The 14,142-nt window shown below is 39.7% G+C and overlaps 1 protein-coding gene across 1 annotated transcript in view; it reads left to right on the top strand.

Annotated features, from left to right (window-relative positions):
• LOC136882542 (uncharacterized) overlaps window positions 1–13,706 on the top strand; it is a 108,245-nt gene extending 94,539 nt beyond the window's left edge. The window contains exon 2 of the mRNA XM_067155135.2: window positions 12,790–13,706. Coding sequence (XP_067011236.2) covers window positions 12,790–13,677 — 888 coding nt within the window. The 3' untranslated portion in view covers window positions 13,678–13,706. The remainder of the gene's footprint in view (window positions 1–12,789) is intronic.
• Window positions 13,707–14,142: the final 436 nt, after the last annotated feature.

Consider the following 14,142-nt stretch of genomic DNA (forward strand, 5'->3'; position numbering starts at 1 on the left):
TTGTTACCGTGTTTTTGCGGTAGATAGAGGTGAAAGAATGTACGGGCTTGAACGGGTCTCAAACTACGAAATTAAAGTTAATGTAAAATTAAACAAGGTTATATTTTCTTTTCAAAATTAAGAAATAACAAGCATGGCAGGTACAGAGTAGCAAGGCAACAAAAGTATAGTTACAATATTTACCGGATTTGGGCTTCGCGCCCTGACTTCACAATTCTTGGGCAATCAGCCCAACCTTACTCCAAAATAAGTTTAAACAGAGGGGCAGAAAACCCCATTCATGCTCAGGAGCACTTGCTCCAAATTACACAGAAAAGCCTCCTTGAGGCATACAACACTCAATTTTCAAGAAAGAGCTACTCGCTCTCAAACTTTAGGCCTCTCAAAGGCCACACCAAACTCCACCTTCAATCTGTCCTCTAAGGACGTAAACACAGGGGTAAAATACCCAACCTACTGAGGTCTATTAAATGAAAAAGGTTAATTACATGACCTCTAAAATAACAATATGAGAGGAGGCGATCTGCACTCCTAATGTATTTGTTTCAAAACCTAATTTGGCTCTAGGCCATTAATGCAAGGGCTAATCCCATACTAAAGAGGTGACTTTAGAAAGGAACAATTTACATTACGTTAAAGAAGAATAGGTTGAGAAAAACAAATAAGTTCACCTCAAAACAATATGAGTGGGAGCTCGAGAGGGTTAAGCACTCTCTATCCCAATATGCAATTTAAAAGATAGAATAGATACTAAGTGTCTTTACATTCTAAGGAAGGTTAAATTATGGAAAAACTTCGGACCCGCCCCGAGAGTTAAACTGCTGAGCTAGCAAAGAAAGAAGTTATTAATCGGCCATTACCTTGTTGTTGACCGCTGCCGAAGAAAGAGGCGCTTCCCGCCCCCTGCTATGTACTTTACACACTAAAAGATGGAACAGAAGTGGCGCAGAGACCCAAAAATCAGCAGTTTATATACTCTCGCGGAAGGTTCGAGGCGTTTTTGGAAAGAAAACACCCGCCCACAATCACTTTATTGGTTAGGGATAAGCAGCATATTCAAGTTGGGGGAAGATACATCAGATTGGTCAGAAATTAATTAAAGAAATTCGGGATTGGCTAAATACAAAACAAGGGGAAAGAGAGGGGTATACAGCCAACTTAAACAATAACAGAAAAAAATTTAACAAGAAACAAACTTTTGAAATAAAAATTTCTCCAAAAAACAGTTCTTTCACATCGCACTAGGGTGCACCATTGTAGTTTTTCAGTAGTGTCCTCTAGAAGAGAAAGTTCACACTTCTTACTACCGGTAGAACAAAAATACATCAAAAGTGGCACAGTTCAAAAACTCCAAAATTTCCAAGTAGTGACATCTTCTGAGAAACTTAAAAATTAATACCGTCAATAAAGTTCAGACTTCCTCCAGCAGAGGAGTTTCAACTGGCGCAAATTTTAAATTAGCGGCGTGGAGGTGTACCGCCCGGTACAATAATAATAATAATAATAATAATAATAATAATAATAATAATAATAATAATAATAATAATAATAATAATAATAATATTCACTCACTGCACTCAGTCCGTAGGCTTCTGAGGGACGTGAAGTTCCCGTGTCGATCTCACAATTGTCTTCAATTCTTTTCGATCTTGAGCCTGCTCTTCCCAGTTATCAATTTGGAAGGTCCGGCATACCTTGTTGATCTCCTTCTTCCAGGTGCTTCGGGGTCTTCCTGAAGGTATTTTCCCATTAAGAGATCCATTGTATGGATCTACTGGTGCTCTGTTATCCTGCATCCTCACTATACGTGCAGCCCAGTGCAGTCTATTGCATTCTATCACACCCATTATAGTGTGTTGTTGAGAAAGGATGTAAATCTCATATTATCTTTTCGGTCAGCTTTGAGAGATAGGATCGTACCATGGGCCAAATATGTTTCTATAAACTTTATTCTCAAACTGCTGCTGCTCTTTCTTGGTCAATGTCTCGGAACCATACAGAAGTACTGGTGGAATGATTGTACTGTAGATAACCATTTTTGCATTCCTTGTTAAAAACTTAGAGCCTAATACAGGGCTCATAGAGTAAAATGCCTTATTTGCCTTCTTAATTCTAGCTTGGTGTTCCTGTTGCCTTTGGTTTTGCTCATCGATTAATACACCAAGGAATTTAAACTCCTCTTTTAAATGCATTTTTCCCAATCTTCAAAGGCAATCTGTCAACCTCAACATGATTCGGTCTCTTTACAACCATGTAACGTGTCTTTTTATCATTTATCCGTAAGCCAATTTTTGCTGCCATTTCCTCTAGTTTCACAAATAACTGCCCAATTTCTAATTCACTGCGGCCAGTATGAACAATATCATCCGCATATGTAAGGACTTTATGTTGTCCCCCCAATATGATGCCAGCAGGTACACGAGCTAATTTCCTGATAATCTTCTATACTACAATGTTGAATAGAAGAGGAGATAGTGCATCCCCTTGTCTCAGTCCAGTTTTATTCTGGAAGGAACTTGATTTTCTGCCCTTGAGCAAAATACAGCTAACATTACCATCCATACACGGTTTGTACATGTTAATTAATTTTATGGGAAAGCCAAACTCCATCATGATGTTCCACAGCCCTTCTCTATGAATTGAGTCATATGCCTTGAAGAAATCTATAAATAGATAATGAACAGACACCTTGTGTTCCCACACCTTATCATTAATAGTCTTAATTGCAAATATGGTATCTAGTGGATCTGTTACTGCGAAAACTGTTCTGATAGTCCCAAATAACATTTTCAGCGAATGGTTTTAAACGCTGTAAAGGAATAAAAGGCAGAATTTTGTAGGCCATGTTTAAAATAGATATACCACGATAATTTTCAAGTTCTTCCTTATCCCCTCCTTTATGAATTGGGTCAATAAGTAATTCCTGCCATTCCTTTGGAATAACTTCATCGTGCCGTATCCTTAGAATGATCTTATTTATGTATTTATGTAATGTATCTCCACCATATCAATAAGCTCAACAGGAATGTTGTCACTACCTGAAGCTTTCTTGTTTTTTAAACGTATAAAACTTTGTAATACCTCCTATTATGATGGTTCTGGTATTTTATCTTCTTATGGGAAGCTAGATAGTTTACCAATACAGGTTTCTGGATCAGCAAAATTCAGCAAGAAATCGAAGTATTGCTTACAGTAATTTAATAATTTGTCCTGATCAGCAATTAAATTTCCAGACTTACCTCTCATAATACTCGATCTTGGTTGAAATCCTTTTTTAATTGTGTTGACAGTTCCATACATCTTGCGGATTTTCCTGTTTCTGTTGTTATCTTGGACTGATTCTATTTGTTATCTCAGGTAGACCTTTTTCTTTCTACGAATTAATTTACTACATTCTTTCTGTTTTCTCTGTATAGTTGCTCAACATCAATATTCTTATTAGACTGCAGCCACTTATTACACCATACTGCCACATCATTAACTGCATCTTGACATCCCTCATCGAACCATTTCTTTTCCTTAGTAACATCTTTTGGTATCACTTTCATTGCTACTGTTGTCATGATTTGTTTCGCGTTATTACACATTTGTTCATAAACTTCGTCATTTGTTTCATCAATGTCTTCTGTTAGATCTTCTCCCAGATTATCATTTTTTTTAATTTACACATTATATTTTAATCTTTCATTCTCCTGCTTCAGTTTCTCCGTGTCAACTTTGCATCTTTTCTCAGTTTGTGACTTCCAAGAGGTTTTCAATTTAATCTTAACAGAAACAATTATCATATTGTGATCAGATCCTATCTCAGCTCACCTGTAAGCTCTGATAACAATTATGGAGCTTCTATGCCTGTTTTCAATTAGTACATGATCTGCCTGATTGGCAGTCTTACCGTCACACGAATACCATGTTTCCTTATGTGTTTCTTTATGTGGGAAGGTAGTACTCCGCGCATACATGTTTATGGATGTAGCAAAATTTATTATTCTAATGGCATTATCATTGCTTTCGACATGCAGACCTTCCCTTGGCACAAAAATTTCTTCCTTTCCGACTTTTGCATTGAAATCACCCAAAAAATCATTTTGACATCCTGTTTAGGCAATTTATTCCACAGTTCTAGCAAATTCTCATAAAAGGAGTCTTTAACATGATCACACAAGTAATCTCCAATGAAGAGCTGTGGAGAAGAACACATCAAACACACACTGACACTGAGATGTATCGTTGGAAATGGAAGAGAACTGGGCACACTGTACATTACGGCGTGATAAAGACAACATAGCAAGACAAGCCCTGGAAGGTAGCACTAGAAGAGGCAGAGCAAGGAACACATGGAGGAGGAGTGTAATAGCGGAAGGGATGGAGAAAGGAGGGAAGATCTGGATCGAGATCAGGACGATGGCGCAGAACAGAGCCCGGTGGCGGAAGTTCTTTGATGCTCTATGCTCCATTTAGGAGATAGAGGAAATACGTTTTAATAAGTCTCAAGTGGTAGATTTCCTATCAATTGTTTACCGAGCTTTTCCCATAGAGCAGTACTGACTTGACATTTGTATTGAAGATGCATAGTTTGGTATAGGTGTTAAATTATCTTATTTACAGATTGGTATCAGCATTGCAAATGCTTCTTTAGCCTTATTTATTCTGTTTCCTGTATAGTTCCTCCCTCAATGGTGACCATATTTCCCAGGTAGCAAAACTGCTTGACTTTTTCGATCTCTTGGTTTCCTAAAAATAATAGTGCCTTATTGCGGTTATTTGGTTTACTTTCCATTGAGCTTCAATCCCGCCTCCGATGCTTCGGTTTTTAAATCATTCCGCTTTGCTTTAATATCTTTAAAAATGCTGCCAGGAAACACAAGTCATCCGCGAAGTCCAAGTCCTCTAACCTGTCTGTCAGTCCCCACTAAATTCCTCTTCGGAGATTCATTGTCGTCTTCATCATAAGATCCAGCACAATAAGAAATAGCGACAGCCCTAAATGCAGGTCATTGATTGATTGATTGATTGATTGCTTGATTGCTTGATTGATTGATTGATTGATTGATTGATTGATTGATTGATTGATTGATTGATTGATTGATTGATTGATTGATTGATTGATTGATTGATTGATTGATTGATTGATTGATTGATTGATTGATTGATTGATTGATTGATTGATTGATGTTCAAAATACATCAACCCATTGTCGCATTTCATCCTGAATGCGCTGCTGTATCCCTGCGACGGCGGGTTAATGCAGGCCCATAGTCTGTATCAGTGCTAACGGAGGACAGTTTGAACATTTCATGCTGGTACGTTCTGTTCCTGTGTGTTTCCCATCATTAATGTACTATGTAGAATTGTAGAAAATGAGTTCTTACATGGAAATGAAGCGTTTCCGACTCATGTCTATATAACATATCATATTTTTTTCTACGTGTAAGGAATATGTTCTGAGAGTTTGGCCGTACTTTTCTGTTACATACTTTAGAGGTAGATGGGTAAACCGGGAATTGTTCAGTAGGAAATCCGTAAGTAGGATATTGAATGCCAGTGCCTACTCCTGACTTTTGGTTTAGGGGATGTAACCGATTTTGTTGTTGTTGCAAATATCAACGCAAACAGACGGATTATGGAAAAAACAACTTATAACGATTTATAAACGTAAATGTACACAGTTATAAATTCAAATGTTGAAAATCAACTTATATTCAGTACTAATATCATACCTTATTTCTTGAATTGTAGATCAATTCTTCTAGTTTTCCTGACAAACACTTCTATCACCTGTATCTATAAATATTTCTGTTGAAAAGACGAACACACGACTTAAGTTGTGTAGTTACATTCAGAGCTGGACGCGGTTGTCCTTCATTTATAATTCTACTTTTCTCCGCAAAAGAAAATGTACTAAATGGTTCTCTTAGTAAACGTTCGATTACACAATGGTCAGAATTCAATTCGGATTGCGCGGTAGAAACGCGCGACCCTGGCGCTCCTACATCCATGCCTGCTGAACTACTCTCTAATCGGTGTGATGTCATTTCAAAATCGCACCATTCCCGCATTTTCTCTGTTTGATATTTAGGCTACACTACAAGCACACGAAACTGAATCATTTATATTACTACAACACATATTTGTTGTAGGCTATATCATCATATATAGCACAAGATAAGAACCACTCACAAGCAAGAACTCCAGTATTTCACAAAATAGCAAATAAATCCCGCCCACACGCGATAACTTACAGCACAGGATGGATAATTCCACCTTGCACCGCCCTCTTGACGGATGTGGCTGTTCGTTCCGCATTTCAACCCCACGAAAGGGAGCAACAACCAACAAGCGTTCAATGTTCGTGTTGCCATCTCTGAAGTAGTTTGGCAATTAGACAGATAGTAGCAATCATTAGCCAGTGTCCGACTCGTTGGCTGAACGGTCAGCGTACTGGCCTTCGGTTCAGAGGGTCCCGGGTTCGATTCCCGGCCGGGTCGGGGTCGGGGATTTTAACCTTAATTGGTTAATTCCAATGGCACGGGGGATGGGTGTATGTGTTGGGGCTGGATGTGTTGTATTCATCATCATTTCATCCTCATCACGACGCGCAGGTCGCCTACGGGAGTCAAATAGAAAGACCTGCACCTGGCGAGCCGAACCCGTCCTGGGATATCCCGGCACTAAAAGCCATACGACATTTCATTTTTTTAACCATCAATGTCACTTAGCTCCGTTCTGTTTTTCTGTGTGAGGTCCTTTTCGAATACTGTAACAGCATGGTCTGTAACAGGTCCGTGTTATAGAGGGAACGCTTGATCTAGTCGAACCCTACAAGAAGGCCAAGAGTGCAGAGAACAGGTTTTGTATGCTATACTCTAGATATTGATGCTGTGATAGCACGCACAGACAGTCTACCCACATGCTTGTTTTAACGAGATATTTCACCTTTTGTTTGCAAGGCTCATACAACAATGTTACGGTTCAATGTATGCTGTGGCAGGGAAATCGGCATCTATGTGCTCGATACCAGTTTGTAAGTGATGAGATGAATACCGCTATAGAGGTAAACTACGCTCGATCATGAAAGCGAAAGAATACGACTGAGGCTGTGCCCACGCTGACCACGTTCGACTCCTACTATGATTATGAGATGATGATGATGATGATGATCAAATAAAAATCCACAGCTTGTTTCCAGTCATTCGACCGGATCAGCAATGGGATGAATGAAGCCCCCATCCAGCGCCGAGGATAGGAATTGTACTGGCTGCCTAAGCCTGTCGCACTCCACTGCGGCAATGACTAATGACTGCAGTTGATATGATATTGGAGAGTGTTGCTGGAATGATGACAGTGAAAACAGGAGTACCCGGAGAAAAGCCTACCCTGCCTCCGCTTTGTCCAGCACAAATCTCACATGGACTGACCGCGATTTGAAGCACGAAACCCAGCGATCACAGACCGGCTTGCTGCCACCCGAGCCACGTACGCACTAATAATAATAATAATAATAATAATAATAATAATAATAATAATAATAATAATAATAATAATAATAATAATAATAATAATAATCTGTCTTTCTTTCTTAATCTGTTTGCCCTCCAAGAATGGTGTTTCCCTCGGACTCTGTGAAGGATCCCATCTCTTCCGCCTCAAGGGCAGTGTCCTGGAGCATGAGGTCTTGGGTCGGGGGAGACAGCTGGGGAGGAGGACCAGTACCTCGCCCAGGTGGCCTCACCTGGTATGCTGAACAGGGGTCTTGTGGGGGCATTGGAAGACTGGGAGGGATAGACAAGGAACAGGGAAGGACGCGGCCGTGGCCTTAAGTTAGGTACTATCCCGGCATTTGCCTGGAGGAGAAGTAGGAAACCACGGAAAACCACTTCGAGGATGGCTGAGGAAGGAATCGAACGCCCCTCTACTTAGTTGACCTCCCGAGGCTGACTGGAGATGTCCCAGCCCTCGCATCACTTTTCAAATTTCGTGGCAGGGCTGGGAATCGAACCCAGGGCTCTGGGGTTGGCAGATAATCACACAAACCACTACACCACAGAGGCGGACGATACAACATATTAATATAAAAAAATCTCCCGGGTTCCTTGATCTAATATCTAGAGTATTTAATACATACATGACCTGTGAGAAGTATTCTGGCTTGTTAGATGGTCAGTTATTAAGAACCCAATTTCTTTCTTCAATACTTCTTGGTTAGTCACAGGGTCAATCCGTGATTTTCTATGCAACCGTTGATAAATTCAGATTCCGAAGGCTTCAGTTTTCTTAATCGCTTTGGTCAATATCTAGGACTCAACTGTAGTTTAAAAACTCATGAATCTACCGGCAAGAGGTTAGCTCATTTAATCACCTTCCATTACCACCACGATGTCCTTCTCCACGGCTAAATGGTTAGCATGCTGGACTTTGGTTCGAGGGGTCCGGGGTTCGATTCTCGGTCGGGTGGGAAAATCACAGATTCGCAGATCGCCTGTATGGAGTCAAATCGAAAAACCTGCACCAGGCCTCTCCGGAGGCCGCACGCCATTATTATTATTATTATTATTATTATTATTATTATTATTATTATTATTATTATTATTATTATTATTACTGGATTGAGCTGGAATTGAACTCTAAAGGCGATCGTTTCTACCGTCTGAACCACTTTTTGGTGAGATTTTGTGTGTGGAATAATCCCCATTTATTTATAATAATCTGTTACATAGAACAATGGTAGGATTACACATGTATACAAAATGAAATCTTTTCGTACCTCTTCTCTGCACATTTAAAGATATTTACAAAGACAATAAATAATAGTCCACCTCTGTGGCGTAGTGGTTAGCGTGACTAACTGCTATCCCCGGAGACACGAATTCGAATCCCGGCTGTGCCACGAAATTTGAAAAGTGGTACGAGGGGCTGGAACGGGGTCCACCCAGCCTCCAGAGGTCAACTGAGTAGAGGAGGGTTCGATTCCCACCTCAGCCATCCTCGAAGTGGTTTTCCGTAGTTTCCAACTTTACCTCCAGGCAAATGCCCGATGGTAGGCTACCTAAGTTAAGGCCACGCCCGCTTCCTTCCCTCTTCCTTATCTATCCCTTCTGATCTTTCCATCCCCCCCCCAAGGCCCCTGTTCAGCAAAGCAGGTGAGGTACTAGTCCTCCTTCCCAGCTGTATCCCCCGACCCAAAGTCTCACGCTCCAGGACACTGCCCTTGGAGCGGTAGAGTTGGGATCTCTCGCTCAGTCCGGAGGAAAAAACCCACCCTGAAGGGTAAATAAATAAATAAATAAATAAATAAATAAATAATAGGTTATTATAATAATGATAATAAAGACATTAAAAAGAATTACCTTTATAACTGTAATAATAAATGTAATCTCTTCACTAAGCAGCATATATTCAAATAATGATATTAGTATTATCAATTCACCGGAGTTCTTACGTTTTTCGCCAGATTTTTTCCTATTGCTGTAGGTACTCAGATGATAATGTGATACCACTCAACCCGACTATTACTATTAAAATCAAGAGAAATTTGATAATTATTTTTTATTGCCAAGATTGTTGTTATTCTTGGCCGGGCCCAGTTTTGTTCTCTTTGTTCATAGCAGTTAGTTTTGCTCTGTTGATCGGAATGTTCTTGTTCACTGAGGTAGATTTAATTTAGAGTTGTGTCGGACCAGGAAATCTCCATATTAAGACGATAACGGTAACCCATTAAGCCCGCCGATCTATTTCCAACCACGCAGCTCTTTTTAAGGAGGCTTTCCTGCATAAATCACTTGTTTCATGGCCATCTACTTACAAGATGCATTTGCTATTCATGACAGGAAGGCTGTTAGGGGAAGGAATTCGCATTGTTAGCACAGGGTACACTTGCAACCGTTAGAAAACATCGAAACATTGGCATCACGTAATGGTTAAGAAGAAACAGAGGGGAATTTCAATTATTCTTTTGTATGTACTTGAAATACGAAAACGGTAATGTTGATTTACAATTATACCCTGGATCTAAAGCTAAAAAGAGAGGGATATGAAACATAAATGAGATGGGTAAAATCAAAGAATTGTCTTAGAAATTGAGAAGAATAGAAAAATTCTCAATAATAATAATAATAATAATAATAATAATAATAATAATAATAGACCGGGCGAGTTGGCTGTGCGGTCAGGGGCGCGCAGCTGTAAGCTTGCATCCGGGATATTGTGGGTTCTAACCCCACTGCCGGCGGCTCTGAAGATGCTTTTGCGTGGTTTCCTATTTTCATACCAGGCAAATACTGGGGCCGTACATTAATTAAGGCCACGGCCACTCATTCCTACTCCTACGCCTTTCCTTTCTCATAGTCGCCACAAGGCCTATCTGTGTCAGTGCGACGTAAAGCAAACTGTAAATAATAATAATAATAATAATAATAATAATAATAATAATAATAATAATAATAATAATAATAATAATAATAATGAAAGAGAAACGTAAAATCATCAGAAAAATTCTCGGCCCAAAACTGACTGACGGAGGATATAGACTGCAATCTCGTACAAAAACCGAGGAGCTCTCAAACCTTGCGGCCGACATCAGAAAAAGACGCCTGAAATTTTACGGACACATCAAACGCCTTCCAGAAAACAGACTGACAAGAATCTTACTTGAGGCAACAGAAAACATCAAAACAAATAGGTGGACAACGGAAATCCGTCAAGACCTGGAAAAATCAGGAATCAAAGTGGCCGACATCGCTGACCGAACCTGATACAGAACGAAAATTAACAAGTAGGAAGTAGAGTCAGAGAGAAACCACAAGAAGAAGAGGGGAGCTAAGTGGACAGAAGAACCAACAACCACGATGAGAGAAAAATTGAAGGCTGCCTGGCAAAGAATAAAATGCACAACTTCTAAGTGAGCTTTGCGTGATCAATTTTCTGGTCTTTTTCGCATCTAATAATAATAATAATAATAATAATAATAATAATAATAATAATAATAATAATAATAATAATAATCTATATAGCAGAATGTCTGTCTGTCCATTCCTTATACAATTCCATACTGTTGCACCAATTTGAACCAAATTTCATATACTTATCTTTTAGGACCGTGTGGGTGATCCTGTCTACAATAAATTTTAACAGCCCACTCCATCCCATAGATTTAGGCCCTTTGGCACGTTAACAAGGGCTAATATAGATGATAGAATTTGTCATACAAGGACGAGACAAGCTCACTTTAAGCCTCCCGACGTGAAGAATGAAACTCGGTAAGTCCCTATGGGAACGAAAACCATGTCTTAAGGCTCTAAAATCTACCGTTATGAAGATATTGGCACCACACTACATCCACTCTAGGAATTGACCGAACATAAACATTACAACGTACCGTGCAATAAACTCTATAATCGCCCTCACTTTGTCTCTACTTTGCTCATCTTTATAGCATGCCACGTGCTTTCGTAGATAAATACCAATTTAACATGCTGTATTAAACGTTTGAATGCAGGCATGTAACTTCGCATAAATTCATAAAGGGAAAATCAATCAATCAATCAATCAATCAATCAATCAATCAATCAATCAATCAATCAATCAATCAATCAATCAATCAATCAATCAATCAATCAATCATCCGCATTTAGGATGGTTGCTCAGGTGGCAGATTTCCTATCAATTGTTTACCTAGCTTTTTCCTAAATATTTTCAGCGAACTTGGAGATTTATCAAACATTTGGCATGAAAATTTAATCCAATCCCTTACTCCTCGTCCTATAAATTAATATTTACCACAATTTTTCCTCTGAAATACTAACTTTATCTTCATATTATGATTTTTTTTTACTTTTAAAAGCTCCACTCAAGGTTATTCTTTTACTTATTTCATTCCACGCCAACACTCCATTGACAGCTCGAAACATACCACATAGTCGAGCATCTCGTCTCCTTACTCCCAAGTCGTCCCAGCCCAAAGTTTGTAACATTTTAGTAACGCTACTCCTTTGTCGGAAATCACCCAGAACAAATCGAGCTGTTTTCCTTTGAATTTTTTTTTTCAGTTCTTGAATTAAGTAATCCTGGTGAGGGTCCCGTACACTAGAACCATACTTAAGTTGGGGTCTTACCAGAGACTTATACCCCCTCTCCTTTACATCCTTACTACAACCCCTAAATACCCTCATAACCATGTGCAGAGATCTGTACCCTTTATTTACAAACTCATTTATGTGATTACCCCAATGAAGATCTTTCCGTACATTAACACCTAGGTACTTACAGTGATCCCCACAAGGAATTTTCACCCCATCAAGGCAGTAATTGAAACTGAGAGGTCTTCCCTTTTTGTGATTTATTGCTCTATACAGAATAGCATCATCCGTAAAATGCTTTACCTCTGATTCCACTTCTTTACTCATATCATTTATATATTTAAGAAAACAAAACGGTCCAATAATAACTCCTTGAGGAATTCCCCTCTTAATTATTACAGGGTCAGATAACGCCTTGCCTACTCTAATTCTCAGAGTTCTGTTTTATAGAATTATAGACGCCCACTCAGTCACTTTTTGTCTAGTCCAGTAAGTTCTGTGTGGTTTCCTTGTGGACTGTCTTACCTAACCTTCCCACTCCACGCTCAGCTGCTGCGCTTTTACAAAGCAGTCTGGCTCCAAGAGTACTGTTTGTGCAGGCCTGTTTAAATATTCATCTTACTCCACCCAAATGTATTCTTCATTTCCTTTTATAATTTCAATGTGTTATACGATGAAGAGTGTGTTGTTAACTTAATGTTATCTTTTGTTGTTGCAGGTGGGTAGGCCGGTTTTGCTGCTACTACTAATCTGCGCAGTGTGGGTAGTCTCCGTGCCGGCACGACCATCCTTACGGCCGTCATCGCCAGAGGAGTTCCGCAAGCTGCTGTTGTGGGCCCAGAAAGCTGCGGAACATGGCGATATCCAACCCCCCTTCCCGTCGGCCGAACAGCTCAATGAGGTGGACAAAGTCTGGAGCAGAACACACAAGAAAGGTTACCTGCAAGACGTTGATCTCATCGGCCACCCTCAAAGACCTTATGTAGAATCTTCAGACTTCCGCCGTCGGCGGCCAGCGACTACCACTGAGGCATCTCCCCCAATTCGGCAAACCTCTCATTCCCGTCCTCAATTTTTACCTTCTAAGGAAGTCCCTCCTGCAACCGAAAGTGTCCCTGTAATTGAAAATCAGCCTTCTGAACCAACAATTCCTGTAGAAAAAACAATATTTCCTAAAAAGGTTGACCATACTCGTTCCAAACCTATTTCAGAAACGCTTGCCTATTACATCGATGATAATCCAGACGCCGAGAAGAAGCTAGAATCTCTATCGCACGCTTCAATCTTTTACATCAATGATTCTGTCGACAAAGAATCTCTTCCAGATCCATTCCGATACGCAGGAACAAAGACATCAGCGGACGCAAGCAGTGTGAAGAAAGAAGTGGTGGTGGACTCGCAAGCAGAAGCTTCGTCAGTGTCCAGTCCGGTGAAGTCTGTGGTTGAAGACACTGTTGTGCCCAGTGGTATTCCCCCCGTGTTCGGACAATCTCTTCTCTCAGGAGAGCTGACTGGAGCCAGTGTGAGCAGACTGCCGTCCTACGAGGAATACGACCGTAGCCAACGTTATTCTCACTCCTTCCTTCATGGCTTTACTGGATTTTAATGCACAATAAAGTATTCTGTTGTTTTTTTTATATAAATAATGTGTTTACATCTTCCTTCTCCCCATACTATTCTGTTTTTTTTTTTTATTGTGGCAAATCAGGTCAGAATGCAGAGGATTAACTTATAACTGGTAATGATCGAAAAATCATAACACCAGTTTATTTAAATATTCGCAGATTGCTGCCAAATTACTCTCAGTAGAATCAATCAATCAATCAATCAATCAATGATATGCATTTAGGGTGATCGCCCATCTGGCAGATTCCCTATCAATTGTTTACCTAGGCTTTTTCCTAAATATTTTCAACGAACTCGTAAATTTATCAAACATTTCCCATTAAAATTTACTCCTCGTCCTATTAATGGATATTTGCCCCCAAACTGTTCTCGTCAATTCTAACTTTATCGCCATATTATAATCTTTCCTACTTTTGAAAGCTCCATTCAAACTTTTTCTTTTACT

The sequence above is a fragment of the Anabrus simplex genome, chromosome 1, assembly GCF_040414725.1.
Source record: "Anabrus simplex isolate iqAnaSimp1 chromosome 1, ASM4041472v1, whole genome shotgun sequence".
Lineage (NCBI taxonomy): Eukaryota > Metazoa > Arthropoda > Insecta > Orthoptera > Tettigoniidae > Anabrus > Anabrus simplex.